This window comes from Tiliqua scincoides, chromosome 7 (assembly GCF_035046505.1).
Source record: "Tiliqua scincoides isolate rTilSci1 chromosome 7, rTilSci1.hap2, whole genome shotgun sequence".
In the NCBI taxonomy this organism is placed as follows: Eukaryota; Metazoa; Chordata; class Lepidosauria; order Squamata; family Scincidae; genus Tiliqua; species Tiliqua scincoides.
In genome coordinates this window covers 47,770,396-47,798,340 of record NC_089827.1, presented here as the reverse complement: position 1 = coordinate 47,798,340, position 27,945 = coordinate 47,770,396, and the positions used below count along the sequence as shown (strand labels likewise).

At 43.7% G+C, this 27,945-nt stretch overlaps 1 protein-coding gene across 1 annotated transcript; it reads right to left on the bottom strand.

Annotated features, from left to right (window-relative positions):
- Positions 1–203: 203 nt before the first annotated feature.
- On the bottom strand, positions 204–27,030 carry MKRN1 (makorin ring finger protein 1). The gene is made up of 8 exons (XM_066633491.1): positions 26,934–27,030; positions 15,503–15,631; positions 12,476–12,702; positions 9,352–9,578; positions 4,760–4,974; positions 3,948–4,058; positions 3,305–3,443; positions 204–1,922 (listed from the first exon to the last, which is right to left on the bottom strand). The coding sequence occupies exons 2-8, from the start codon at positions 15,622–15,624 to the stop codon at positions 1,710–1,712; spliced, it is 1,254 nt and encodes a 417-aa protein (XP_066489588.1). The 5' UTR covers positions 15,625–15,631; positions 26,934–27,030; the 3' UTR covers positions 204–1,709.
- Positions 27,031–27,945: the final 915 nt, after the last annotated feature.

Genomic DNA, 27,945 nt, shown 5'->3' with positions numbered 1-27,945 from the left:
CATAAATGAAACCTTCCCTGTGAAAGTTATTTCACTTTCAAGGGACATGGCTAAGTTTTTCATTTTGGCAATTTATGATGAAGACTCTAGAATACAGACTGGAAAATGCTCATTACTGTGAAGCAAAAATATGTTCATAATTAGAATACAGAAGTTTCAAACTGGAAAACAAGTTCTGCTTTTAAATTTTTTTATTTGGGAAAAGTGCTTCTTACAAAAGGCAGCTGCAAAGTAACACAGACTTCAGCAACAATTTCTGATTCCATTTAAAAGTGAAAGGAGATGCAATCTAAAAGACAGAAGCAGCAGAAGAACAGATCAAGGACAATCCAGCAGCATTAAGTGTAATGGAAGGTTAAAATTCCATTAAGGGGGGGTGCAGGAAGAAAGAGGGATTTTGGTGGCACCTGGAGTTCCTAACAGAACTAGAAGTATTGTGTGTCTATTTGTTCATGGGTAAAGAACAAGTATTATGCAAGTTGAATAGTCAATACAGTTCCCCTGTCCAACTCAGATCTTCTGGGAGTTTGTAAGGGCCCTTTTAAACTGAGATGCAGAAGTGTTCCCAAATATAACTCTGTTGGAGCAGTTGACTAACTACAACATTGCAAAGAGATCCTAAGATGGTGCTACCCTGTCTGGGCAATAGTTTGGTCTGAAATCTCTTTGGCTAACCATATTCCTACAATTATGTGGCTCAAGTAATTCACCCAAAAGGAGTGGAAGGGTGGAAGGGAAGAGAGAAGGTGTGTGCTGGTGTCATTAAGGAGGTGCTACTACCAAGTTATACTAGCTGGTTTGAAGACCATTTCCACAAACTTGGCTGAGACCACAACATTTGCTTCAAAGTCCAGTTGGAGGCCAGACTCCATGCACCAAAAAAGGGTGAGGTATTGGGGAGGGCAGGGTGAGAGAACATTAGGTGAGTGAAAGGTTTTAGTACACACATATACCAAGTTGCCCAGCCCTTGGGATACAACTCTGCATTTTATTTGTATATACATACATAGAAAGATCTTTCACACACAAACACGTTTGCCTTTCATGCCAAACAGTAAAAACCCGGAACATTCGCGCCTGGTTCTGGTTACACAGTAGTAAATAGTAAATGTGCAAGTAAACAAGAGACCAAAACCACAAATGAACACGTGTACATGAGGGGAGCTGGAATGGAGCTGAAGCCAGCCAAGAAAAGACATAGCTGGCCCAAAATCTGCAGTAGAAAAAAAAACATTGTTTCCAAAGTCTGTAGCGGAAAGAGAGGCCCTTGGCCAACTTCTGCCCATCCCCCCACTGCACAGCTGCTGCTCTTGTGTTTGTATCTGGGCTCTTCAAGATGAGTGTGGAAGTCCTGTAAACACTTGAACCCTGGAATTGGGTGAATCTTGTTGGGAACACAGATATGAAGCAACAAGTCTAATCTAACTGTCTGACAGTTAAATTCATTTTTACAAAAAACCCGAACATTTTAAAGGTTTATTTCCATGTCATTTGTTTATAACAGAGAAGGGGAGAACACACACTCCAGGGGCTGGGAGGTTGGGACAGAGGAAAAAAGGAGACAGACCCTGGGTAAAAGTTATTACAACAGCAGCACCTGGAATGGATAGGCCTGCCTAGGAGAAAAAACACAGGCACTGCCACAACACCACAGGAAAAGAGCTACTGCCTGAAAATTGAGCAGACAGTCCAGACTCCGTGGAGAGGTGCTATAGGTCCAAGTCATAATAGTCTTCCAGCTCGTCGTGAAACAAGTCCCACTCATCCTCCGAGTCTGTCAGGTCATCCTCACCGCCTGCCGCCAACAACATGAGGAGCATCTCGCCCAGCTCGAAGGTCACCACCTCATCCTCATCGTTCTCAAAGGGATCGCTGCCCTCCCTCTCCTCGATGAACTCCCAAAACCGGTTTCTCCGCTGGGCCTACAAGTTATTGTAGCATAACACAGTTATTGCCCTCAGGTGAGTGGCTTCTCCCGTACAAACCCACACCTGTCAGGCACCACAAAGACTCCTCTGTCAGTTGTATTTTCTATCTTCAAAGTTTCTCTATCAGGCACTGAACAACCCTGGAAACATTCAGGTAACTCTAGGAAGAAGGGTGCTACGTGCCCCGCATGCCAATTTAGTGCCACTCATGAGCACAAACCACACAGACTGCAGGTGCCTGTGCTGATCCCCAGCAGTTATACAATGGCAGTCAAGGTCTAGGGGGACCATGAAGGGATTTCCCAGGAATTGTACCCAACAGGAAAAGGTGGTGTAAAGCTGCACATTTCTCACACACTCGTGATTTAGCATTAAACTATGTAATTACTAACATGGGAAGCTGTAAGCTGGACATGTCACATTTTACAACAGGGCTGCACAAAGTGACCCACCAAGCTGACGACATCCTACCCAGTCATTTATTTATTGAGCTCCTTGGTGGGCTGCTACATGTGGCTGGCGGGCTGTGTTAGGCTTAGTGACCCACAAGTTATGCAATATTTCTAATGGAGGAACTAACTTGATATTTCTGATTCAGGAAGGAGGAATACTTACATTAATGCAATGACATCAGTGACAGCAGGGACTATACCAAGGGCCCAGCCCTATCCAAATTTCCAACGCTGATGCAGCCATGCCAATGGGTTGTGCGCTGCATCCTGCAGTGGGGGCAGCCAGTCACGGAGGCCTCCTCAAGGTAAGGGAACATTTGTTATTTTACTTTGGGGTTGCAACAGCACTGGAAAGTTGGCTAGGATTGGGCCCCAAGTCAGTTTGTTCCTCCTTTTACCAAATCAGAAATTCACATTATTTCCTTTCCACCACTTGTTCTCCAATATTTTATAACAATTAAGTGCTCATTGGATAAGAAGCGGATGTGAAAGACAATTCTGGATAAAGCAGAGCTGGCAGGGGTTGGGGCAAACATTTAACCAAAAAATCTTTGTGTCCTGCAGCTGTCATTCATTCCCCTTCATTGATTTTTTTTTTTAAGGGCACCTGAAAAATGAGGCCAAAAAATGTTCATCGACCCAGAGTGATGGTAGCATGAACCTCACTCTGATTTAGCTTTGGGATATCACCACAGTAAATCTGACCAGCCTACAAGATGTCACACTGTCTACATGATTCCTGATTGAATGGGATCACTTTAAAAAAGGCACCAAACTGCAGTTTCAGAAAAGCAGCTGGGAACCACACACATGGTAGACACTGTGGTTCTGAAACCTAGGTTTATTCAACTCTCACCAAAAGGTTAGCTTAATACACACTGTCCTACCTTCTTTAAAAGAATCAACAAAAGCTGTGGGACTTACTCTGTATCTACTCGAAGTTCCCACTTTCTGCCTCTGGGGCTCCTCTCGGCGGCCATCGGGATATGCGTGTTTGTAAAAACAGTTCCCTCCAAATGGGCAGCTCCCACGGCCTTCATCAAAATACCTGCATGGCTTGTTGCTGGAAAGGAAAATATCGCAACCCTTACTCACAGCATAGCCAATCAGAATTCAGTACTGCATTTGCTTTATAATCCAGGTGATTTTTTTTTTCTTTTTAAAATGTTTTTAAAAAGAAGTACGGGTGGCTGATGAAGCCGTTTCAAATCAACTGACACATGTTCACAATGAATTACATGGATGTGCACAACGAAGAGGTGCATTTGTGGGTTGGTGCATGCAAAGGAGACAGCTGTTGTTCTAGCCTGTACTGTTGTTTGAGGCTAGATCGAGATTGGATGGACAAGGGAATAGCATGTGAGGTTGTCTGGCACAAAGGAGTGACTAGGTGAATTGTGTGGTCTGCATGCATCTGCCAGTGGTTAGGTAAAGATGCATTTCACACATAGGATGGGGTGGGGTATTGGAAGGAGGTATGAGAGGGCTTTAGGTAACACCTTGCTTTTCTCCATGTACGCCCTTAATGTCTGCAGTCAAACTTGGCCCAAGGCTGCAGTGCTCATACCTCATTGCCTCCTTGTATTTCTGAATGAGTTTCTGCTTCTCTTCCTTCTCCTCCACCCAGTACTCACTTGGAATGACAAAGTTTGATGTGATCCGACATTCTGGGCAGGACCTGGGGAACGAACAGACTGCACTGCAAAATTCCACATGATGGGGTGCTATCTCCAGCTATAGACATACCATGGCACACGCCCACCTTTAAAAGCAGTCTATTGTACCCCAGACCTCTGTACCACAATTTTGAACAACTTAAAGTCTCTCTGCCCACCTGCACCCAATCCTCCACCATTTTCTCAGATTCTCAATTCTGCAGATTGCCCATTTCTTAAGAGTATGGGGGGAAAAAACATTTCACACACAGACTCATTTTTCTTTAGATATAAATAAATTTATTTTTGTAACTTTGCTTTCTTGAATGTCCATATTGGTTTGGGTTTTGTTTTTTTCCAAGCAGACTTTAAAGAGGGATGGGTCACTGACTCAATCATGAACCAGAAGAATGAAGGCTTAAAAAACACACATTTGGAAATGATTTGTCTTTCTGAACCCAAGTGAATTTGTATGAACCAATAGGACAGCATGTTGCTACCATTTAACAAAAAGAAGGATGACTTAACATTCAAACTAAATGGATCTTCTGACCAACTGAGAGTACCACGGCCAGAAAGTATATCCAAAACCCTCAATTCTGAATGAAAACTTTACTTATTAAAACAGTCTTGGGACAAAAGAGGGGCGATGTTGCAAGTTCACACAACATACTAAATTTCTCCCCAAGAAACAAAGCACAACGGACATGGGGAAGTGCCTCACTTTATGATCTTGCTCTCAAATTGTTTAGCGCTCCTCCACTTGCGGATGCACTTGAGACAGTAAGTGTGATTGCAGTTGGAGAGGATCCCAAATCGACGCTCGCTGGGGTTGGCTTTTTCATACACCACCTCCATGCAAATTCCACACACCATGTCTTTGCTACGCTGGACGGCAAATGAGAGCTCCATATCCTTCTCATGAGCCTCAATGCAAGACTGCAAGGGAGAAAAAATAAATAAATTCCAGAGACATGCTACAATTGGGAGAATGATCTCCAAATCCTGTACAGAAGTCTTTGTCCCATAATCAGGTTGTTAAGGGGCTAGGGACAAAGCCCTGTACTGGGCCCCCCATCTACCCCGTGCTAACATCACTGCCATCAGTGTTCAGTACGGCTAGGCAGACTCTCTGATGGGAACGAGTCCTTGGCCAGTGCCCAAAATGGCTGATCCCTGAGAAAGTATCTTGCTTGAAAGGTCCAACTAAACCTTTGCCTTGTCCTTCTCTGTTGTCTATTTCTGGTGGTACTTTCTCTTGGGTGATTCGGATTCTTAGCTTGCTGCCTTAAATTTCTTCATGACTTTATGCTGGTTTTTCTTGCTTTGTATTAATTTTCCAGTGATTTGATTGTTGAAATCAAAATTACTATTTTTAATTGGTTTTATTGTAGCATGTTGCCTCAAACATCTCATCAGAACTGTGACCAATCATAAATAAAATAAACAGCAGTACAACTGAGCTAGAATGTCTTCTCACAAATAGTAGGGGGCAGCCTGAACCAACTCAGATTGAACTATTGTGACATTTGGCCTTCTGAAAGCTGCCTATGCTGAAAGATTCTATGGTTAGTAGATTGGATATAAGAACATATTATATCAGTCAGGGGCTGACAAGTATAAAGGTTCCCTTTGTCACGGAGAAAAGGGGTATCAAAGAACACATGACTTGTACAGGAGCATTTCTACTAATGTACTTCACCATTACCAAGATGCAACAAGCAGCTCTTCTCCCCCTCCCTGCTCAAAAATAACTTGGGTCCTGCTGCCAGTTGCCTGGAGGAGGAGTGGAGTCCTTAGCCACAGGACTCAGGGGCTGCTTTCTGTTCATACTGTAAGCCTCCCAGAGATCATCTTGATCAAAAAGGAGGGGATGGATCTATACCGTGAACCACCTTGAACAATTCACTTGCAGAAGAGGAAATGCGAGATACAATATTTTAAATAAATGACTAAAAAACTGTGCAGGGTTAGGGGGATAACCAATTGCTGCCCATTACTACCAGAGGATTTATATAATTCAAAATTCCATGCATTAAGGAACTAGACGTTACTAGTGTTCTTTCCATTCTCTCATTTCACTAATTCTCTTGCCTGGTTTATCCCTTGGCCTTCCATATTTTATTTTCAGCATCTCATATCACCTTCTTGATTTCAATGAAGTGTGTCTTATAAAAATACAAAAGCAGTCACACCCTGTTGACTGTGAAGTAAGATGCATGCATTGCCTGTACATTCAGCCAGCTGCTATTATCCTTTAATATGCATGGAAGTTGCAACTGGCAAATTGAGGCCCAAGCCTTTGCTAGCATACATTTTAAAAGGCACATATTTTTAAAAGTTTGCATTCATACAATCTTCATAACTGACAGGAAGTTCAAGGGGTCTGTATTCTGATATCTAGCCTGAAGTGCAAAATGTCAAGGAAAAGTCATTGGAGGAATGTCTCAGCTACATCACAGCCTTTGCTCTGCCTCCTTCACACTCCCCCAGCAACCACCCCTTCCCCAACCAAAAATTTTATTGTTCCAAGTCACTATACTAGACAACAGACTCTCCCCTTCAGTTATAATCTCAAATCCTCTCCCTCTGACTTGTGCCTTGTTCAACTTCCAGTACTTGAAATACAAAGACATCACTTCCCTGTGACCCTCTGCCTAGGACAGAATTCTACTGGCCAAACAAAAATTATATTTTTCCACAGCCAATTTAGGTTGCATAACTGCTACCTTGCTAAGGAACTAGATTTTCTTGCTACATTGGAATCATTTGTTTCTTAGAAATACTTGAACCATATTCCTTACTATTTGAATTTCAATTAGTAAATAAGCTTGTAAATATGACTATTTTTTAATTTCACTTGTTCTGTTCTTTGCTTTCTATGAAGTCTGAATGATTCAGAGCTAGAACCAAGGTTCTCACAGAATGAGGGCAGCCTCCCTGGGAAGGTTGGACAGTGTGCAGGGGAAACTCAAGGCACCCAATGAGTGTCTTGCTTTGTTACATGAAAATCTCCGTTGTTGTCTTTTAGCTTTAATTTTCTCTTTCTATACCTGGTTATGCTCTATTATGGACTCTAATATCATGCAAGCGAGACTGTTCTCCCAGAAGTCCTGGCATACAGGCCACATTTCCAGGACTTTGATCAAGCCACAAGCTCATTGTTGGTTTACACCAGGGGTGTCAAACATAAGGCCCGGGGGCCGGATGCAGCCCGCGGAAGCTTTTTATCCGGCCCTCAGGCTCTCAACTGCTGAGCAGTGCTCAGGTGTTACTGCTAAAAGGGCAGCCCCCACAAAAATTGGGCTCTCCTATATCTTGAAATATGCTAAAGATTTGCATGTTTTCTCGTCTGTCATTTGTAGTTAATGAATTCCTAAGTGAGAAAAAGTGCTATTTTTTGGTTATGAGTTGTTTAATGACATCACTTCCTGCCCAATGACATGACTTCTGGCCCTCAGCAGGCATCATGAATGCACTTCCTGCCCTCAGCAGGCATTCAACTCCTTGACTGATTTTTGATGCTTGGGTTAATAATAGATTTACTTACTCCTGAATCCCCATTAGGACTTCAGGGACACTTACACATATGAAGACAGTACCCCAAGCATCCAGCTATCAAAAATATTTCCTTACTCCCACAGTTCAGCACAGTCAAATCCTCCTAAACCCTTATAAGAGAGGTTTTCCACTGGAACTCTCTCTCTCCCTCCCCAACTGCTCTATAGGACAGGTAACTATATAATTATGCTTGGAAACCTTTTACTATCTTCCCATTCTCTTTGTCCGCTAGCAGCTAGGGTAGAAGGACAGGGAACCCCAAGATCCTTCTCTACAACCCTCTTCCCTCTTCTATTTCTCCTGGGTGCACCAAATGCACTTCACATGCAACCACCATGCAAGCTAGATACACTGTATTCAAGTATTAGAAGGACCAAGAAACATACCCCTACTATTTCTCCATGTGTATTACTTTAACCTTTGTTTTGTAATTAAACCATAATCTTTTATTAAACCATAATCTTTCTCTCAGTCTCCTCTTTAAGCAAAAGAGAATTTCTCTGCATTACGCCATCTTGTTATGCAGCCTGAGATCCCAATGTTCCAACAGGGCCAGATAATAATTCCCCTAAACAAAATAGCCCTTTTTGGTAAAGCCCGAGCTAGGGCAACTTTATTACTCTTGTGCTGGCACACTAAATGCACCCAGCCTCTTGTGTTCAACACATCAACCTAATATTTCCTTAGAACAGGGGTCTCTAAACTTTTCGGCCAAAGGGCCACATCAAATACCTGGCACAGTGGTGTGGGCTGGAAAAAAAATTAAATACAAAATTTAAATAAATGCATTGGAGATGGAACTTAGATGAATGAATAAATGAATGGGTTCAAATGTTCAGGACTTCTCCAACCACGTAAACAGCCCAAGAAATAAAGCACACACTTAAATGGACCCCCATGGGCTGGATAGAGGCTCTTAGTGGGCCGCATCTGGCCCCAGGGCCGGGGTTTGGAGACCCCTGCCTTAGAGTATTTATATCTCATCTTTCTTCTACTGAGCTCTAGACAGCTTACACTCAAAAATTAAGAACATACTACAAGAGCAGTAAGAACCAAGAAAAACAGCAGCTCACTTTTCCTTGAGGCCCTGCCATCTGAACATTAAAGAGGGCCTTGGTGTCATGCATCTCCCTCCATTTATGCAATTTTAATTTGATCAATTTTCCATCTTTACTGGAGGACAAGAACTGCAAAGTGTACAATTTGTCCTACTGTTTGTTAACACTGGGGCTTAAAGGCTTTCTTATTATATATTTATCTCACCTGTCTTCCAAGTTGCTTGGAGTAATATACTTCTCCCCTTCCCAATTTTACCATTAGAACAACCCTATGAGGTAGATTAGGCTGAGTGGAAGTGATCTGCTCAAGGTCACCTCGAGAGCTGCAATCTAGATTTTCCTATCCCTAGTTCAACATTCTAACCGCTACTTTACACTGGCTCTCAAAGAACATTTTGTGCACCGCTAAGAGACTGAGGGAAGCCCAATCCAAATTATAGCATGTCCTGCATATGTTTTACTATATATGTAGTTTATGAAGTGTCAATGAAGACAGTATTTTCTAGCACTTTCTCTGGACTGCCTGCCTGGTGGCTCTGAACAAGGTCTGTACGGCAGCAACACACACAACCCATCAAGGGCCTAAACATGCAATCAAAACTATTTTGAAGATCTGGGAGGTCTGTAAGCTTACAAATACTCAACAGATAATTGGTTGGCCCAACAGGAGACGCATCACCTATTCTTCCAACCTTACCTTTATGTGCAGAGATCGCTGTGCAGCATCAGCGGGATGGAGAACCTGCAAGCCACACATGTCGCACACATCTCCATGGATATACACACAGTTTTCTCCATAACGGCATTCTCCTACTGCGGCATAGGGACATAGCTGTTTCTTCATCTCTAAGTTTGTTTGCTGTTTTTCATATTCTTCCTCAATTACCATTCCCTGCAAGGGTGCTTCAGTGCAGGATGGAGCAGCTGGAAAAAATGGGAGTGAAGATGCAAAATGTGTTATTCTTGAAGATCACAGTTTGGACAGCATTTAAATATTTATGTATAGGATGTATCAAAAAAGGGTACATATTTTAATGAGCTCTAACTCTATATATACTGTACTGAGTTGTAGGAAACCTGTAACAGTCGAACATTTAAGGGAAGCAATAGGTGAGATGTGTGGAACCATCCCAGCACACCTTTGGTGCATGTCTGCAGATCCCTGCTTAGTCAACAATGATAGAGGTGTACCGACGCATGGGGGAACATTTCAGGTAATTGGTCTAATCCAGTAACTAGTTAATTAACTATGTTAGTGGTTAAACTTTTAGGGAGTGTTACTCCCTAAGTAAGTCTTTGTAAGGGAGGGGCGAGGGCGGCAAGGCGATCCCCAGAATCACGTTGCTAAGGGGGGGAAGGGAGGTCCTGTGGGCACCTGCAAGCAGCAGGAGTTGTGGGGAGCCCTGTTCAGCCCTCCACAGGGTTCCCCGAGGGTTAGAATGCTGAGAAACAGCAAGCACAAACCACCTCCTGCAAATCAGAGGTGGTTTTCATGAACTATTTCTCAACTTTCTAACACTTGGGGAACCCTGCAGAGTGCCGTGCGGGGCTCCCTCCACTTCCTGCTGCTTGCAGATGTCCACAGTAAGTCCACAAAGCAAGGCTGGCCTTTCCTTTGCTGCCGCTACTGCATCACAGACATGAAACAGCAAGCAGTGGAGGGAGCTCTCATCCCACAGGTCACGCGAGACATCAATCAGTCACCCTCATGGTGAGAGCAGTTGTCCCTGGCCAGTGCAAGATCCAACAAATCTCTGGAGGGCCAGAGGCTCATTGGAGACTGGGGGCTCCCTGAGGGCCGCACTGAGAGGCCTCAAGGGCTGCAAGTGGTCCCAGGGTCTGGGTACCCCTGCTATAAAGTGTGGGTACATTTTCTTGAGATGACCTGTATACATACAGGGGGGCCCCCGCATCCCATATCAGTGCTTTCAGTTAACCACAGTTTTCTTCGATAATCTGTGACGCGTGCACACTCATTTATCTATCTATATAAATATAATCACACGATCCATAAAAACCAGTTTAAGGAATATAGTTTCCAATGGATAAAGCTCTTACTATGATCCCATACGTCTCCAACTTAAAACTGCTATAGCTTGGCAACTATTTTACAACAAACATAAATTACTTCATAACAGTTTTACTAAGGACTGATTTAAACATTACAGCCCCTTGTTGGGGGCATCAAAAAAGCCCTTACCTATGTCAGCACAAAAATGTAATCAATGTAACATCAAAAAGGATCTCTCTTTGTGTGTTTTCAACCAACGTGCAGACACTATATGCACAAGGGCTGAAGAATACAGATAGAAGTCTTATAAATGTTACAACAGCTACATACAGCAACAACATGGATTGGAATATTTTGGTGACTTCCACACAGTTTAATCATTGTCAACGCAATGTGTTCTTTAAAATTAGGACTTGGCTCCCCAGGAGCCCTTCTGCTGGTGGCAAGTTTCTGCTAATGTGAAGGTTGTTCATACAATATTGCATGATCCAAACCCAGAGGAGTTTGTGCAAGCTCCTATCAAACGATCTACTGGCCCAGAAAAATTTATATCCTACAGTTGTATCGTCATTATTTACCAAACATTTACCATTCATGTTTTTCATAGTGTGATCTAACCCCCCAACCCTCAAAAAATATTGTGACTGGGCACTGTAAGAATGTTTCTACTGCAGTCATTCACACACTTTTTAGCACCAGACCCACTTTTTAGAATGACCATCTGTCAGGACCCACTGGGAATGATGTCATTAACCTGGAAGTGAGGTCACGGCAGGAAAATTGTTAGCCCCCCCATATGACAAAATCAAATGGAATTAAGTATATTAAAAGTTTACAATATATATGTTTAAGAAAATTATTTAAAATAAAGAATCCTAACCCTCCCAAGCAGTTGCTGATCTGTTTAAAAAAATTCCCCAAACATCCCAAATGCTGCAATCCTATCCATGCTTACCCAGGAGGAAGCCCCATTGACTATCATTTTTAAAAGCATATACATAGTAGCCTGTTAATAGTACAGATCCATATCATTTCCCCAAATGAGGTCATGTACCATGGTTGCACCAAGCCTATTATATTAAAAATAAAACACACATTGCAATGCATGAGGACCTAATGAAATTATGTCCCCACCCACAGTTTGAGAAACACTACACTAGTGTTTCTGCAAGAGTTCACAAAACAGTTCCTAGTCACAACAATTGGGATAATACATTAAACATAATAAAGGCATTACTGATTGTGGGATGCCACAATCTCCCACGGCATTTGTTCTTGGATATTTAAAAGATCAAGTCTTAGAAGAAGATTTGAAGGTAGTCATGGGTCTGCCTTTTTGATTAGACAAACCATAGCAATCCATTGAAAATCCAATAATCTCTTCATTATCAGATTGCTATGAGTGTATTTGGGTAGTGATCTATTGGACATACTGCAGAAAAGCCAAGAGGCACACTTATTGAAAATCTGAGTGTATTCTGAAGCCACTGGGTTGCTAACTTTCAGGACAATGTTTATCCATGTATTCTATGAAAATATTTATTGATTTTTTTAAGCATGTTCTTGTTTATTATTATTATATTATAGAAAGCATACAAATACAAAATTGATTTAAAGTTGGTTTTTTCCAGTTTGTTTAGGAACAGGAGTCAAGGACATGGCAGGGTCACAATACATGGCTGATGGGCAACAGATCACACTGGGACTTAACACAACCTTTGTCAAATCAATGTAGTCTTCATTAGAATCCCATTCCCAAGATAGTGCCAATGCAACTGAAGTGCCTCAGTATTGCAAGGAGTCAACTCACCACGACCACAGTATGGCTGCCCAGGAACAAACTCCACAGCATTCACCCAATCTTCGGCCCCTGCTCCTGCAGCTGCCAGGTCTTTGTCTTCAGCCTCCGTCTCAGCAGTGCTCACTTCAAGTGTTCCAGGGGGTAGGGTCACATCTGTGGAAGCTGATGGATACGTTTTTGCAGCTGGACTCACAGTAGTCACTTCTTCCCTTTTCGATGGCTTGGTATGTTCATATCTGATAAGGAGCAAAATCTGAGTTTGTTCTTTTTCGTCCAGCAAAAATTGCATATATGTACATTACACAAACTATGGGTGCTCAGTTACAAGGAAGTGCTGGCAACAGATGCAATGAATATGGAATGAAACAGGAAAAGAAAATCCACATATATACCTAAGCAATACGGAAATATTCCAAATTGGAGGGCGACAAGTGGAGAGGACGACCTGTTGCCAAACTGAATGCTCAGATTGTGGAACTTGCTATCTCAGAAGGTTCAGTACTCTCCCTTCTATCTGAATTTGGTTGTGCTCAGGCAGAAGGGGAAGGCCATTTTTTTGTACATCATTTTTATGGTGTTGTGTGATGTTTCTGCTCCTTCTCTAATTTTGTTCAGTTTGTGCTGCTGTTGTATGTGTCGCTGTTCAACTGACTAATCTTTTAATTGTGTTTCTGTGAATTGTGTGTTGCTCTAACGACCCTATCAGAATGCAAGGTGTAGGATACAAATCTTATAAATAAATTATAAATGCATGGCTGTATGTTGACCTTGACTAGTAACAGCAGCCTATTTCTAGGTGCTCAATAGAGAACAAGGTACCAGGATTCTCTTCTCATCACATGATTCAATTTAAGCAAACATACATACTTACAAATCTAATTCATCACTCAAAGACTGGCAAAACTTGTTTTAATTTTTCACATATGTATTCAAGCCTTCCACCAAGCCCAGAGCAGATACGACTATTGCACTTCATTGTCACAGCAATCCTGTGAGGTATGTTACACAAGGAAAGTGATTCTAAGCCAGCTTCAGAGGTGAGGTTTAAAAACCAGATCTCCCTGCTCCAAAGAGCACCTACTACAATGCACTGGCTTTCAGATGACCCAGTAAAATACATCTACCCAAATGGATATTCACCTCAGTGGGTATCGAGATGGTGCCCCCCCCCAAGTTATTAGTTTAAGCTACATTTACATCTAACAAAATGGGAAAGGAGCTGCTTCTCAGACAGCAAGATGATTGCTGAGGATCCATCACTACACACACAAGAACTGTCTTGTACATGTTATCGTGGTTTATTGTAATGAACACAACAATTTTTTTTTCAATCCCATATTCTTTATAGTTAATTTTTAACATTGGCCCAATTCAGACATAACAATAAAGCATGGCTTGCCATTATGGGAATAAATAATGCACTCCCTCCTTTGTGCATAAGAAGAAAAGATGAGAAGCTTCCAACTGTGGCTTGCAAAACACCAGTTTTTTCATTTCGTCCAAATATGGCAAACTGTGCAAACCAGTTTCTTCACAAATCAGTATCGGCTCAGAGGGGGTGGATGGGGTGACAGAATACGCTCACAAGTTATACATGGGTTTTTCCTGTCGAAAATCATGTTCCATATAGATTCAAGCAAAAGTTTAAAGAACACACTCATGTCCAACACAACGACTTCCTATCTAAATCCTCAGAAACAGGCCCAGCTTATGAACTCTTACAGATTTTTATTTCTTATCCAACGCTTCTTTAAAAGTGGCTGTAACTTGGTACATTAAAATCTGCCAACAAATGTTCCGCTGCCATACTGCATGCAAGAAAGAATTTCACCATATCCACCTCACCAGGAAATTCACAGTATTACTACAATTTCTTTTAGCACCTCCAGAGATAAAAGTAGGAAGAAACCGTATTTCATATATGTTGGAGTGCTTATTAACAGACTGCCTGAGCCCTGTTTGCAGTGTGAATGCACATGAAAGAACACAATACTCCCCCCCCCTTCATTTGTAGACAAAAAGACAGACTGAATGCCTCCTTGGAGTCCCTAAAGCCAATTCCATTCATGGGTCCAAGAATGCTTTAATACTGCTGATGTACTTGGCATACTAAGTTTTGATAGGATGAACTAATGCAGAGTAGGGAATTATTTATTATGTTGCTGGTAAACCAGGCAACAAACAGGTTGAGGGCAACAGTATGCACTTTCTACCTAGAAAAGATCTTGATGCTCCAGGGAAAATGAGAATTCTTAAGAGACACCATTCATATATTCCAATGGGATTGTTTGACTTGTTCAAAATATCTATAATTGCTCTGTCTCCCTCAGGCTTTCAGAATGAATGTATGTTTTTTTTTTTTTTAAAGGAGATGACAGCATGCCGACCTATATAGTAAAGAACAACTGTTCCTAAGTATGCTGAATAAGTTATGAAATTTACCCAACACTTTTCATAGGCAAAAAACCTAATAATCCCTCTTTTAAGTTAGACACACAACACTAGATACTAGGTACTAGATATCTAGTGTTCTTTCTACTGCCCAGGGTTGGCAACTATTACCAGGCTCACAACTGAGGACTATAGTAAGGTTTGGTCTGATGCAATGCTTTAACTATAGGTTAGTATTGAAAAAGTGAACTGCAGCAAGTCTTGGGCTTGTTTGTTTCCCCTCTCCTCTCCCCAATACATAAAAGAACAAACTACTGCTTATTCAAAACCAGAAGAAGTGAAACATTTTGATCTTCTCTCTTTTCACAAGGAAGAGAGAAGGGAGAAGTATGCAAGCCCAGGCTCAATGTTGCTCATTCATGAAAAGTACTAAACCTGACCACAGTATCAGAAACACAGTAACTGCTGCTGGTTGTTTTTGTTACAACTATCTTTAACAAAGCTCACTTGCTCGGTCACCCCTTAAGTGTATCCCTCTGAAATTAAATAAGGGCAAATGGGGGGAAGCCACAGAAGATAACTAATCGTGAACATGGGGTATTTGTTTCTCATTCAAAGTAAAAATATTCAGTAGCATTTATGTACCTGCAACGATCTCCATAAGCACAGCATCCTCGCTGAAAATACCTGCACACCATGGCAGACTGACTAGTGTAGAGATCATGGGAGTAACGGCAGTTGTCTCCTTCTTTGCAAACACCATGCATGAAATACCTGAAAGACAGAGCATCACATGGATATTCTGTAGGAAAGTTAAGGACTTTCAGTATGCTTGATGCAAACAAGAGGCAAACAAGGCTGAATAATCCTAAAAGTCAGATGAGAAACTCCAACCTCAACTTGTGTAATCAGTTAATTTATCAGGGCATTGTAGAGCCTTGAACAGCTGCAAGATAGAGCAACCAGAATGACCAAGGGTTGGAGCACCTTATCTACAAAGCTACAGTGCTTGGGGTTTTTAAGTTCAGAAGAGACCAAGGGGAATACCATACATTTTATAAAGTTATCCATGGAATGGAGAAAGATGAGAGAGCTTCTCCTTTCCCATAATTCTAGGACAGACAGAAGAAAATACTTCCTTGCACAATACTTAAATCTGTGAAATTCAGTGCTACAAGACATGGCAAGGGTGACGAATGTTGATTACTTTGATACATTCATGGAGGCCAGCTGTCAAAAGAACTATTGGCCAAGAGGGACTGGACCCTTCATATTCAGAAAGGTATGCTACATTGCTACACCAGTTGCTTTGGGGGGGGCAACAGCGGCAGGTGGTCTATTGTCTCCATGTCCTTATGACAGTCTCCTCAGAGGTATCTGGCTGGTCACTTTGGGAAAAAGGATACTGGACTAGATGGACCTTGGCTCCAACAGGGCTCATGTTATGTTCTTGTTTGAATATGAAGTCCATGGAAAGAGCTAGCTCAGTTTTAACAGTCTCTGGTTCAGAGACCTTGTGGATGACTTTGAATGTAGCAAGTCCCAGGGTCAATTCTGGAAATTTCCAGGTAGGACACGGAACAGATAGGTAGGTTTCCTGTCTGAAACTCGGGGCAGCTGCTGCCAGTCAGTGTAGAAAACACTGAGCTAGACAGACCAATGGTCTGACTTGACATAAGGCAGCTTTGTACAGAAAACAGTATTTTTCTTTTCACTGCCTACATTTTTCTTGAGTCCAGAGATTACTGCTGTAGGTGTTTCCTAACCAAGAACATACATTGGAGGGATGCACACAGTCAGATTGACTTGGTTTTCTTTGCTTGCACTATTCTAAAGTGCCCAAAAAGAAGGTACACTATTTGAAGAAAGGGATGCTACCGGAACAGCAACTCATAAAATGGCTAGGATTCCCACCAGGATGCTCACAGCAACAAAATCATGTTAGCTAGAAACAATTTATTTAAGAGATCATCACAGAACTCAGTAAAGAAAAGCTCTCAGCCTCAATTCAGTCAATGAAAGACTTCCATGGAGACAGATCCTCCTATTCTGCTAAAAAGAGTCCTCAAAGGCAGTGGAGACATAAGGAAAACCACAAACCTGTTGCTATCAAGTTGAAGATGTGGTTATGAAATTAAGCAAGTAAACAATGCATCACAGGACATCAGAAGGTGCATAAGAAACAGCCCAGAGAAGAGCATCACATTTTCCTCACTAACACAAAACTGCTAGCAGTAATAAGCCTTTAGTCTGTCCAAATATCAACAATCCTAATTCCCCTCATTCAAGTGAAGGTGCCGCTGGGTTAATACACAAGAATTTAATTGTGCAGTGTTCAAACTCTCCCAGAGTTTGAAACCCGCAGTAAGTCCTTGCAGGGGTGGGGGGAGGCAGTGGGGGCGGGGGGAAGGCAGCGACGCATTCCCCAGGATCGCATTGCTCAGAGGGGCTGCAGGGACTGGGATAAGAACATAACATAAGAACAGCCCCACTGGATCAGGCCATAGGCCCATCTAGTCCAGCTTCCTGTATCTCACAGCGGCCCACCAAATGCCCCAGGGAGCACACCAGATAACAAGAGACCTCATCCTGGTGCCCTCCCCTGCATCTGGCATTCTGACATAACCCATTTCTAAAATCAGGAGGTTGCGCATACACATCATGGCTTGTACCCCATAATGGATTTTTCCTCCAGAAACCTGTCCAATCCCCTTTTAAAGGCATCCAGGCCAGATGCCGTCACCACATCCTGTGGCAAGGAGTTCCACAGACTGACCACACGCTGAGTAAAGAAATATTTTCTTTTGTCTGTCCTAACCCGCCCAACACTCAATTTTAGTGGATGTCCCCTGGTTCTGGTATTATGTGAGAGTGTAAAGAGCATCTCCCTATCCACTCTGTCCATCCCCTGCATAATTTTGTATGTCTCAATCATGTCCCCCCTCAGGCGTCTCTTTTCTAGGCTGAAGAGGCCCAAACGCCGTAGCCTTTCCTCATAAGGAAGGTGCCCCAGCCCCGTAATCATCTTAGTCGCTCTCTTTTGCACCTTTTCCATTTCCACTATGTCTTTTTTGAGATGCGGCGACCAGAACTGGACACAATACTCCAGGTGTGGCCTTACTATAGATTTGTACAATGGCATTATAATACTAGCCGTTTTGTTCTCAATACCCTTCCTAATAATCCCAAGCATAGAATTGGCCTTCTTCACTGCCGCCGCACATTGGGTCGACACTTTCATCGACCTGTCCACCACCACCCCAAGATCTCTCTCTTGATCTGTCACAGACAGCTCAGAACCCATCAGCCTATATGTGAAGTTTTGATTTTTTGCCCCAATGTGCATGACTTTACACTTACTGACATTGAAGCGCATCTGCCATTTTGCTGCCCATTCTGCCAGTCTGGAGAGATCCTTCTGGAGCTCCTCACAATCGCTTCTGGTCTAAACCACTCAGAAAGGTTCGGTGTCATCTGCAAACTTAGCCACTTCACTGCTCAACCCTGTCTCCAGGTCATTTATGAAAAGGTTGGAAAGCATCGGTCCCAGGACAGATCCTTGGGGCACACCGCTTTACACCTCTCTCCATTGTGAAAATTGCCCATTGACACCCACTCTCTGCTTCCTGGCCTCCAACCAGTTCTCAATCCATGAGAGGACCTGCCCTCTAATATCCTGACTGTGGAGTTTTTTCCAGTAGCCTTTGGTGAGGGACCGTGTCAAATGCCTTCTGAAAGTCCAGATATATAATGTCCACGGGTTCTCCCACATCCACATGCCTGTTGACCTTTTCAAAGAATTCTATAAGGTTCGTGAGGCAAGACTTACCCTTACAGAAGCCATGCTGACTCTCCCTCAGCAAGGCCTGTTCGGCTATGTGTTTTGAGATCCTATCTTTGATGAGGCATTCCACCATCTTACCCGGTATGGATGTTAGGCTGACCGGCCTATAGTTTCCTGGGTCCCCCCTCTTTCCCTTTTTAAAAATAGGCTTGACATTTGCTATCCTCCAATCTTCTGGCACCGTGGCCGTTTTGAGGGACAAGTTGCATACCTTAGTCAAGAGATCTGCATCTTCATTCTTCAATTCCTTAATAACTCTTGGGATGCACTCACCAGTCCCTGCAGCAGCCGCCCTGGGTGTGGGGAGCCCTGCACGAGCCTCTGCAGGGCTCCCCAGGTCAGCAGCAGTGAAAGTGAGCCGTCGCTCTCTGCCTCCGCAAAACCGGAAGTGGAGCGCGATCGCTCCACTTTCACTGCTGCTGACCTGGGGAGCCCTGTGGAGGCTCACGCAGGGCTCACCGCACCCAGGGACGGCTGCTGCAGGGGCTGGTGTGTGCACCCCAGTCCCTGCAGCCCCGTCAGAAGTGAAAGTGGAGTGATTGTGCTCCGCCTCCGGTTTAGCGGAGGCGGGGCGCGACCGCCCCACTTTCACCTTAGAAGCCTCGGGGAGCCCTGTGGACAGCCGTGCAGGGTTCCCTGCACCCCTGGGAGGCTGCAGGAGGCTCGGGTAATTGCAGCCAAGCCCCTGCAGCCCCCTGAGCAACGCGATCCTGGGGATCGTGCTGCTGCCTCCTCCCTGTCTCCTGGCTGCCCCCGCTCCTTAAGGGAAAAGAGGCCAGGGCCTCAGGCTGGGGCGTTGTGATAACCCAGTCTGAAAACCTCTGCCTTAATCCATCAAAAATAGATAAAAAATAAATTTACTTTTAGCCAATAAGCTGAAATGAAATGCGGTTTTCAGACTACACAAGATCTTAAAGAAAAGGCTCATAATTTGCTACTGAACATTCTTAGATGTCCATTAACAATTACAAAATTAAGGGAACCCATCTTCAGAACAACAAACATCTATTCAAGCAGACACAGCTCTACATTGTCAACATTCCTAGACTTTTTATTAGATGCACCATCTGGTTTTATTTTAAGCTACTACTCTGTCAAACTCAGCATGGGAAACTCGGCTACATGATAAACTTGAAATATGAACTTGACTATGTGCACTAGGCCAAGCTTAGATGTGCTGTAATGCACCACTGAGTTGGATTTTGACTTAAAGTGGACCAGACACACCAGCAGCAGCAGCATCACCACCTCCTTTAAAAAGTGATGCTTTGTGCCCTGGGGCACAAAACAACAAGGGAAATGAAAAGAGATACATAAAACACTTCAATAGATTCCACATTTCAGAATGAGATTAAAGCAAAACCCAGGCCAGAAAAAACTGGAGAACTCTAACTGAACTTGCTTAGTACATATAGATAAGCCTAAAGAAACTATTTTCAGAAGCCCTGTTGGAATTCACTGCAGTAGCTTCAAAATGGACTTTGAAACTGGGGGGTTCCTTTGAATCTCACAAAATCTTCAGCAATGTGAAGATCAGTACTGACAGACGAGCTTCCCTGACAGAAAAGTTGCTTACCCACTACCAGTCTGACTCTGTAATGTGTAGAAGTAACATTACTTGTGTGAACTGAGAGTGTGGCCTAAAAACTGTCCCAGAATCTTCTAACAGACAGATGCTTTATATCGGGTACTATTGGCTTCTTCAGGAGAAAAATTAACATAAAGGGTTTTCTGAAACCAGAATGTTTGAAAGCCATTGTTTTATAGCATGTCATCCCCAAATGGAAGAGAACAGGTCTCTCCTCTACTATGTAAATCTACTATGCCCTGAAAGCCATTTCACACATTACTGTGTTTCCACAAGGAGAAAATCTCTGTTCAGGAAAATGAAAATCTACCAAAATATCTATGCTGAATTTCACATTTTTGTGCAATCTCCTCCAGTTGGGTCACCATCCAATGACAGAGTAGCTGCCTCATTTCTGAGCTTCTGGTACAATATTCACTCCACATTTGACACACGAAGATTAAAAGTGCTGTCTGTAATCATTATATCCATGCATTCAAACAAATGTGTTAAGCATCTCTAACAGAAGTTGGCATAGGATGTGGAGGATACTGAGAATTCATATTACAGTAGAGGGTGGTACACAGTTCTTACAGGGGGACTCATCTGCCTGTTGAAAGATTAATTTCTGTAGTTTTCTGTTTGCGAAAGTGTTGCCGCCTTTATATCTGATCACCTACATTTAAGCTTGCTGCTGAATGTGAAGGGGACCCAGTTTTTTACAAACTCAAAAAAAGGAGATCAAAAGAGGCAGTTAAAGGTGGAAGGGGGGTCTTAAGAGGAAGATGTGGTTGGCATACAGTATGGAATGCAGAAGAAAATCTTAATTTGTTTTTTAAATCCCTGAAAACTTTTTTTAATGTTGTTCTTAAGGTTCTGCTTATGTAGTTACTTCCTCTGTTTTCAGTGGGAGCCTTGTCTGTCTGCCACAACACACTCAAACTCAAGTTTTAAACAAATCTTACAGTTATGCTATTGTGCAAAAAATACACAAATAAACTAACACCCCCAACTCCATCCCCCAAACCTGCATGAGGCATATCTAATATGCCAGGCAAAATGAACAACACAGAGACAGACTAGCAGTGCAATTTGATCTGTACAAATTTCATTCCAGAAGAACCCACACCAAACTCAACTATGTATTCTGTATGGATGCTTCAGGCCAGCTGCTGGTTAAAACTATTTGAATTTGGCAACATCCTGGAGCAAGTCCACAATATAGCCAAGTCTCATGTTTTGGACAATTTCATAGTTGAGAACATCCTCAGCCCAAGGCTGCATATCCTAATTAACCTGTCTCTCATCCTCTGTGAGTTTGCATAGCCCGCTCTGTTCACTACTTGCTGTCATTTTTTTTAAAGAAATAAATAGTGCATGTTCTGCCTGAAATTGTGTTTCTTACATGAGCAGTTTTAAGAAGTCTACAAGTGATGCAGAGCAGATTCTATCAAATCCACACCTCTTAATTAGCTGATGCTATTTTAGCCATCCTGGCAAGTCATTTGCTCAATTGCTCTTCAGCATAAGAGCAGAAACCACTGACATCATTTGTTACAGAGGAAAGATTGGATAGTTGTTCAAAAAAATGGTGTCCTGTCTGCTCTCTAACAAATTACACAAAGCACCACAGGTTTTTTTTTCTCAAGAATCACATGTGAAATCATATACTTCTTTGTGACTTAACTAATCCTATACATTATGCAAATTCATACTTCATAATCACTCCAAAAGCCATCATACATATTCTACAAACCCCTGGCAATCATAAGAAGATGATCTTTGAGGACTCAACAGAAATAAGGTACTCCATGGTTTTGTAGCTGTGTGATCCAGGAGGCTGGAAAAGTGAAAACAAACCTATCAGGCCTAAGCCTTTAAACTAGCCCCACACTAGAGCCAGTCAGTGTGACCAGGAAGAAGGCAAAAATATTGTTCCTCAAGAATGAAGTGGACAGAAACAGAGAGGAAGTTATTGTGGACCAAATGAAATAAGAGAGGACTAGAGAGCATGAGAGACTTCCCACATTATGTGCTTATAGATGACTTGGATACAAGAGGTATATAAGCATGTGGAAGGGTCCATTAAAACAAGATTGCAACTGCGGCCCAGGAGCAAGTTAGGGCTTTGCCTCTCACTAATAAACTAGGAACGGAGAAGGTATAATGCATGTGAAACCCCAAGGCTCCAGCTCAGAGAAACATCCACATACAGGCCCTTATCTAGGGAAGTCAGGACAACAGCACAACACCAAAGGGAAGAACTTGCCCCTCAAATTATTGGAATTTTCATTTTAGAAAAATGCTCCATGTAATCTCTATTCTCCTTTTCCAAAGTAGTCAAATTCTACTCTCCTCAACTTGAAATACAAACTTATACAATGTGTATGATTTAGCCCAGGGGTGCCCAAACCCCGGCCTGGGGGCCACTCGTGGCCCTCAGGGGCTCCCAATCCGGCCCTTGGGGAGCCCCCAGTCTCCAATGAGCCTCTGGCCCTCCAGAGACTTGTTGGAGTCTGTGCTGGCCCAACGCAACTGCTGTCAGCAAGAGGACAACTATTCAACTTCTCACCTGAACTGTGGGAAAAGTGCTCCCTCCACTACTTGCTATTTCACGTCTGTGATACAGCAGTGGCAACATCCTGGAGCAAGGAAAGGCTGGCCTTGCTTTGTACAAGGCCTTTTATAGGCCCTGAACTACTGTAAGACCTTCATTCATTCATATAAGTTCCATCTCCAATATATTCATTTATGTAAATTTATTCAAATTTTAAATTGTAAATTAATTCTTTTTTCCTGGCCCCCGACACAGTGTCAGAGAGATGATGTGGCCCTCCTGCCAAAATGTTTGGACACCCCTGATTTAGCCAGTAGATAAGGAATGACAGAGAAAGTTCTTGTATGCCTGTTGCCCAGGTTCTACAAAGTTGATGAAGGCTCCTATGAACGGAATACCCTTTTCCAGCCATGCACAGTACCTAAAATATCAGTTGCTACTATTCTGTGTACCCCCCATGCCTTAGACTGATCATGTCATAGAAGATACACTTGCCATATCCATTATATCTTACATTCCAGTGAACAAGACGACACCCAGATAAGCAAGTCTTTGTTCTGTACTGTGTAAGTTATCAATTATTGACAAGTTAGGCCTTTTATACTTGATACATCATCAGCATGATAGGCCCAGAAACAATATTTTACACTTTTTGCACTTGTGATCGTGTACACACAATTTGAAGAAAGGTCCATAAAACAGCATTTGTGCATAATTTTCAATGTAAGCATTTCAATAGCAGGATAATATTTTTGTTTTGGTGGACCAGCAAACATGGAGACAGTTTGAAGCAAATACAAGTTCAATTAAAGCATCCCATTTTATGCTACACTACACTTGAAACAGTGTTCAGATCTGAAACAAATGCTAAGAGGGCCTTGTTGTTTGCCTTTATATCATTTTACTTGGATACTCATTTTTAGATAGCTTTCTGGCAGTGGCATCCGTTAATAGTTATTATTCACTAGCTGTGGACATAATCCCATCAGAGGAGCAGTTCAAAAGTATAATTATAGTAACTTTTGGACTGACATCCTATAATTTTCATGATTACACAGCAAAAACAAAAACAAATTAATCAGAACATGTCTCTAATCCACTTTTCTATTATGAACGCCCTCTCCCACAGAAGTCCAGAGCTACCTCTCCTCTTTTCTGTCCACAGGCTCTACAAAATTAGTTCCCAAACAGATGTCCCACATTTTAAAAAAATGAAAATGCCTTTAACTAAATATAATTAGTATAAAACGTAGCTAACCTGGTAATTGTCAGTTTATCATCACTCTGAGAAAGCCATGAAAAGTAGGTAGGAAGGAAACATCGGTTTAAACATGAGAAGGTTATAGGTGGGGGAGAAGAAGAAATCAAAAAGCTATCTAAGAATAAAGATTTGGAGATGGCTAAAGGGAGATGTCCACGGTGACAAAGACCTCTTTCTAGAGCAGTACTCAACCTTTATCATTTCATGATACACTGAAAAGGCACTAAGATTTTCAGGGCACACCATCGGTTTTTTTGACAACTGACAAGGCACACTGCACTGCCAATGGGGGGCGCACATCTCTGAAGGCCCTACTAATAAATTACCCTTCCCTAAACTCCCATGAAACACCTGCAGACCATTTGCAGCACACCAGAGGCTCTAGAGACAACCAAAACTCTTATCAACTCTGATTCAAGGATTCAAAGCACTTCAGTTATTTTAACTCACGCTTCTGAAATGTGATGACATAAGCTTAAATAATTATAGCTACAGCCATAATTCATTTACAGACAAAGACAGAGCAGATTGAGTGTCTGTCTTGAAAGAACTGGAGCTGGGAAAGTACCAGCATTTTCTAATAACAGAAACTCAAAATAATGCTACTAATAAGCTTCAACAATCAGGGATTACAAGAGTCTCGTATTCAAAGTCCACAAAACACATATTGCTGGTTCTGAAGATCATGCTACGTTGGGGCCAGCCAAGTGATCAGAAGAAAATCAAAATTATAAACCTCCGGACACAAACTATGTCACTTCTATGCTCAGCATAGCTCCTAACACAGGGGTGTCAAACATAAGGTCCGGGGGCTGGATGCAGACCACGGAAGCTTTTAATCTGGCCCTGAGGCTCTCAGCTGCTGAGCAGTGCTGAGGTGTTACTGCTAAAAGGGCAGCCCCCAAGAAAATTGGGCTCTCCCATATCTTGAATATGATAAAGATTTGCGAATTTTCTCTTCTGTCATCTGTAGTTAATGAATTCCTAAGTGAGAAAAAGTGCTTATTTTTGGTTATGAGTTGTTTAATGACATCACTTCCGGCCCTCAGCAGGCATCATGAATGCCATTCGGCCCTCAGTATGAAATGAGTTTGACACCCCTGTCCTAACACATTCCCTGTATAACTGAAAGAGTAATTCAATTTTCCTGATCAGGGTAGTCAACTGGCAACCTGCAAAGTAATTTTATACAGCTGCCCCCTTCACTACTGCAATCAGGGGATGACAACTTTTAGCCCATTTTCATTCATCATGAAACTGCTTTCAAAAGCTGCGAAGACAAGAACAGTCCACGCTGACCATGCATTTGTGTTTAGTGCATAATGCCCTGTATACATTTGAGCACATGTGCACTTGAACTGCAAACCCCATAATGATCATGGCCCTAACTTCTCCAGCTGTACAGGAAAGTACACCTTGATCCCCAGACCACTGTTTGAGAACAGAGTGCCCCACACCATACATAAGTTGGCTATTTTGTTAGATAAGATTCTAAAGACAGTGTGGTGCAACCCTAAACATATTAGTAATAATTTCCTTGCCATTTAATAAAACTCCCTAATAACTGCACCCAAAACAGTAGTTTGGATTTGCTTAAGCTAAGGCAGTGGTTCCCAAACTGTAAGCCATGGCTTCCTGGGGAGCCTTAGAAGCCAGCTAGGGGAGCAGCAGAATCCTCATCAAAAACCCACCGCCCTATATAAGGTATAGGATTGTAGCCCTAATGGGGAGCCATGGCCAATGGCCCAGTAGGTCAAGGGAGCCACGAGTTGATAAAACTGGGAACCACAGAGCTAAAGGATTCAAGCAACCCTAAGGAAGGTGATACAATTCTTTGCTTTGCCACCACAAAGCAGCTTGAATATGCTTCACATTAAGCCACAGTGAAATGTCTTAATAGATCAGAGCCAATTTGCACCACAGAATCATCAAGAGGGAACAAGAAAGTGAAGCCAACACAGTGCATAGGGGGAAGAAACTGTGTGGGATGTTATCAGCATGCTGTGATCTTCGGGCAAGGAGGGCACAACCTAGAAAAATGATGCAGGGGACATGGCTGCCAGAAAGGGTCTCAGCAGAGTGGACCCAAGAGGCTCTCAGGGAATTAAAAATTCATTAAAAGTCACCTTGGCAGCCATGTAATGCTAAGAAAATCCACCTGGCATCAAAAAGAAAGGAAGAGGGAACAACAAGGGTTCGTACAGGTTGATCCTCCAATTCTCAGTCACAGCGACTGTGTCCTCACCTCACCCTGCTTGGAGGGGTCTTTGGGGGCAGATAGCAAATGGAGACTCAGTGCGTGTGCGTGTGCGTGTGCGATAGAAAGTTTGTTTGTGTGTGAGAGTGTTTATGTAAGTCTGCATGTGAGTGTGCATGTGAGAAAGTGTGTGTGTTTGTGCATATGGGGTGAGAGCGAGTGTGTGTGACAGTGCATGTTTGAGTGTGAGAGTGAGTATGTGTGAGTGAGTGTGTGCATATATGCTTGTGTGTGTATGGAGTCTGTGAGTATGTTTGTGTGAAAATGTGTGCATATGCTTGTGTGCGTGCTGTCAGAGTGCGTGTATGTTTGTGTGAGTGCGTATATGCTTGCGTGCGTGGGAGAGAGCGAGTGTGTATGTGTGTGAGTGCGTAAGTGTGAGTGAGTGTATGTATACAAGTGTGAGTGTACAAAAGAGAGTGTGTGAGTGTGTATGTGCCTTTGTGTGTGCGCGTGTGTGAGTGGGGGGGGCTGAGCGGGGGAGCAGCAGCCCTGCAGGACCGCCGGGGAGGCTCTCCTCTCCTCGACGGCTGCGGGGCTGCGGGAGGGGCGCGCGGGCGCCATGGCAGGCCGTCCCCGCTGCACGTTACCTGCAGGCGACCTGCTTGGTCCAGCAGCCGCCGCCGCTTCCCCCTCCGGCTCCGGCGGGCGGCGGCGGGGGCTGGGGCGCGGCCGCGGGGGCGGCGGAGGCGGCCGCGGGGGTGGCGCTGGGGGTCGTGGCGACTGCGGCCGCGGCTCCCGCCGCTCCGCCACCACCGGGGGCCAGCGCAGCCTCCGCCATTACTGTTTACCCCACACAGCGATGGCCCCGCCGGAACTTCCGGGAGCGCATCCTTCCGGCCGGTCGGCCGGGGGCGGGGCCAGACCTCCGCCTCGGGTGAGGGCAAGCGGGGCCAATGGAGAGGGGGGGCAGAAGGGGAGAGCCGCCGTTCACAAACGCGCTTTCCGATTGGTGGAGCGCTGCCACAAGCCCCGCCCCCTGGGAGAGGGAGGCGGGGCAGTGGGGCGGCGAGGGAGGAAAAGGCCCGCGTGCGGCCCGCCCAGTCCCCTCCCTCAGATGGTCTTGCTCGTTCCACGAGCTCACAACCCAGTTCTAGGCAGGCCTACTCAGAAGTAAGACCCATTGAGTTCAATGGGGCTTACTCCCAGGAAAGAGTGCACAGGGTAGCAGCCTAAGCCGGTGGGGGCTCCCTGCCCTTCACACGTGACATGAAGTTCCCATCTTCGTCCTCCTCCCTGTTGCTCTGCACCGGAGTCTGCACCTGCCTCCCACCGGAGTCCCTCTAAAAGTACCACCACCGTAAGGCACCCAAGCACCCATCACCTGCGCACGCTGCTCTCCCACCCTCCTTCCTCCACACCTGGGTGGTGGGTGCTTCAGTGCCTCACACGGTGGCGGTGCTTTTCGAGTGAGGAGGCTCTGCCTCACCTGCCTCCCCACCCACAGCAGCAGCACTTTCAAAGGACTCCAATGGGGAGACACTGCCTCACCTGTCTCCGCACACAGCAGTAACCCTTTTGGAAGGACTCTGGTGGGGAGGCTCTGCCTCACCTACCTCTCCACCCACTGCATGCCCCTGCTCTGCAGGACACAGTACCTGT